The sequence below is a fragment of the Phalaenopsis equestris genome, unplaced genomic scaffold, assembly GCF_001263595.1.
Source record: "Phalaenopsis equestris unplaced genomic scaffold, ASM126359v1 Scaffold000463, whole genome shotgun sequence".
In the NCBI taxonomy this organism is placed as follows: domain Eukaryota; kingdom Viridiplantae; phylum Streptophyta; class Magnoliopsida; order Asparagales; family Orchidaceae; genus Phalaenopsis; species Phalaenopsis equestris.
In genome coordinates, this window is record NW_018164904.1 from 5,498 (window position 1) to 6,629 (window position 1,132).

The 1,132-nt window shown below is 29.8% G+C and overlaps 1 protein-coding gene across 1 annotated transcript; it reads right to left on the reverse strand.

Annotated features, from left to right (window-relative positions):
* Positions 1-336: 336 nt before the first annotated feature.
* Positions 337-798, reverse strand: LOC110027899 (the record flags this gene model as incomplete). The annotated part of the gene is given in 1 exon segment (XM_020729523.1): positions 337-798. A coding segment is annotated over 1 exon segment (165 nt), but the record flags the coding sequence as incomplete, so codon positions are not given.
* Positions 799-1,132: the final 334 nt, after the last annotated feature.

Sequence of the window (1,132 nt, forward strand, 5' to 3'; positions counted from 1 at the left end):
ATCATATCAAGCTTGATTATAGCTAGGTCTAAATTGCCTTAAAAATATATTAATATAATAAAATCAACATAAGATTGGATGGTATTAGCTCAAAAAAATGAGATCATTCAAAGCCTTTGCACGCGTCTTGATACTAGATATATGAGTCCACATGTGCTCAGTATATAGTAAATGATAAAAAAATATAGAAGTAAAAAAAAATTATATTCATTATACAATATGATGACAAAAGGCAATGAATGAATATTAGTGTTGTAACATAAAACACAAATCTTTGTAGACCTCTCAAGCAAGTTTGCATTTGAGAAGACATAAAGATGCCCTAAAATTGGTGAGTTATAATTACAACAAAAGTTTCTTCACTCATTGAATAAACTATCTTAAGATTTTAGGAGGAAAAAAGAAAGGAAAATACATTTGAGAAGACTTCCTTTTACTTATCATATGAACAATTATTCAGTTTGAAACAATTCCCTGTAGCATGAAATAAAGTAATTCATAGTGCTATATATTTAAGAATAAAGGAATAAGGAATACAATGCCCATGAAGAGAGCTTGTATGCATCTTGCCTCTATAGGAGGAATGGTTCAATTGTTTGTAATAGAGAAGAGAAATATATGGAAGTTTTTGTTCTAAGTAGAAAGTTCAAAGGCTTTAATGGGTGGTAAAGGGTTTGCATTCTTCATGGCTGCCAAAGAACGCCTCTTCCGTTCCTTCCTCTCCTTCTTCTCCTTCTTTCTATCTTCTCTAATCCGCTTATCTCTGCACTCTTTGCTGCAGAAAGCGGCTTCACCCCTACAAAATTAGAAAGCAGGTATAAGTCATGAAGAAAAATTAGAGCACTTATGACAAGACATACAAAATTGTTTATTTGTAGAGCACTTATGACAAGACATACAAAATTGTTTATTTTTTTTTTTTTTTTTGTTAAGGATATAATAGAAATGTTTACATAATGATTTTTTTATTCATTGTCAAATCAGCAATTCCCTACCCAACTATAGTGAAAAATAAGAAGAAAAACATATGATATTGTCAATATAACTTATAAATCCCCATTTACAACATGTATATTCAATCAAACAGGAAAAATATTTATTCTTTCACTCAAAAATTAAGTCAACAATGCAT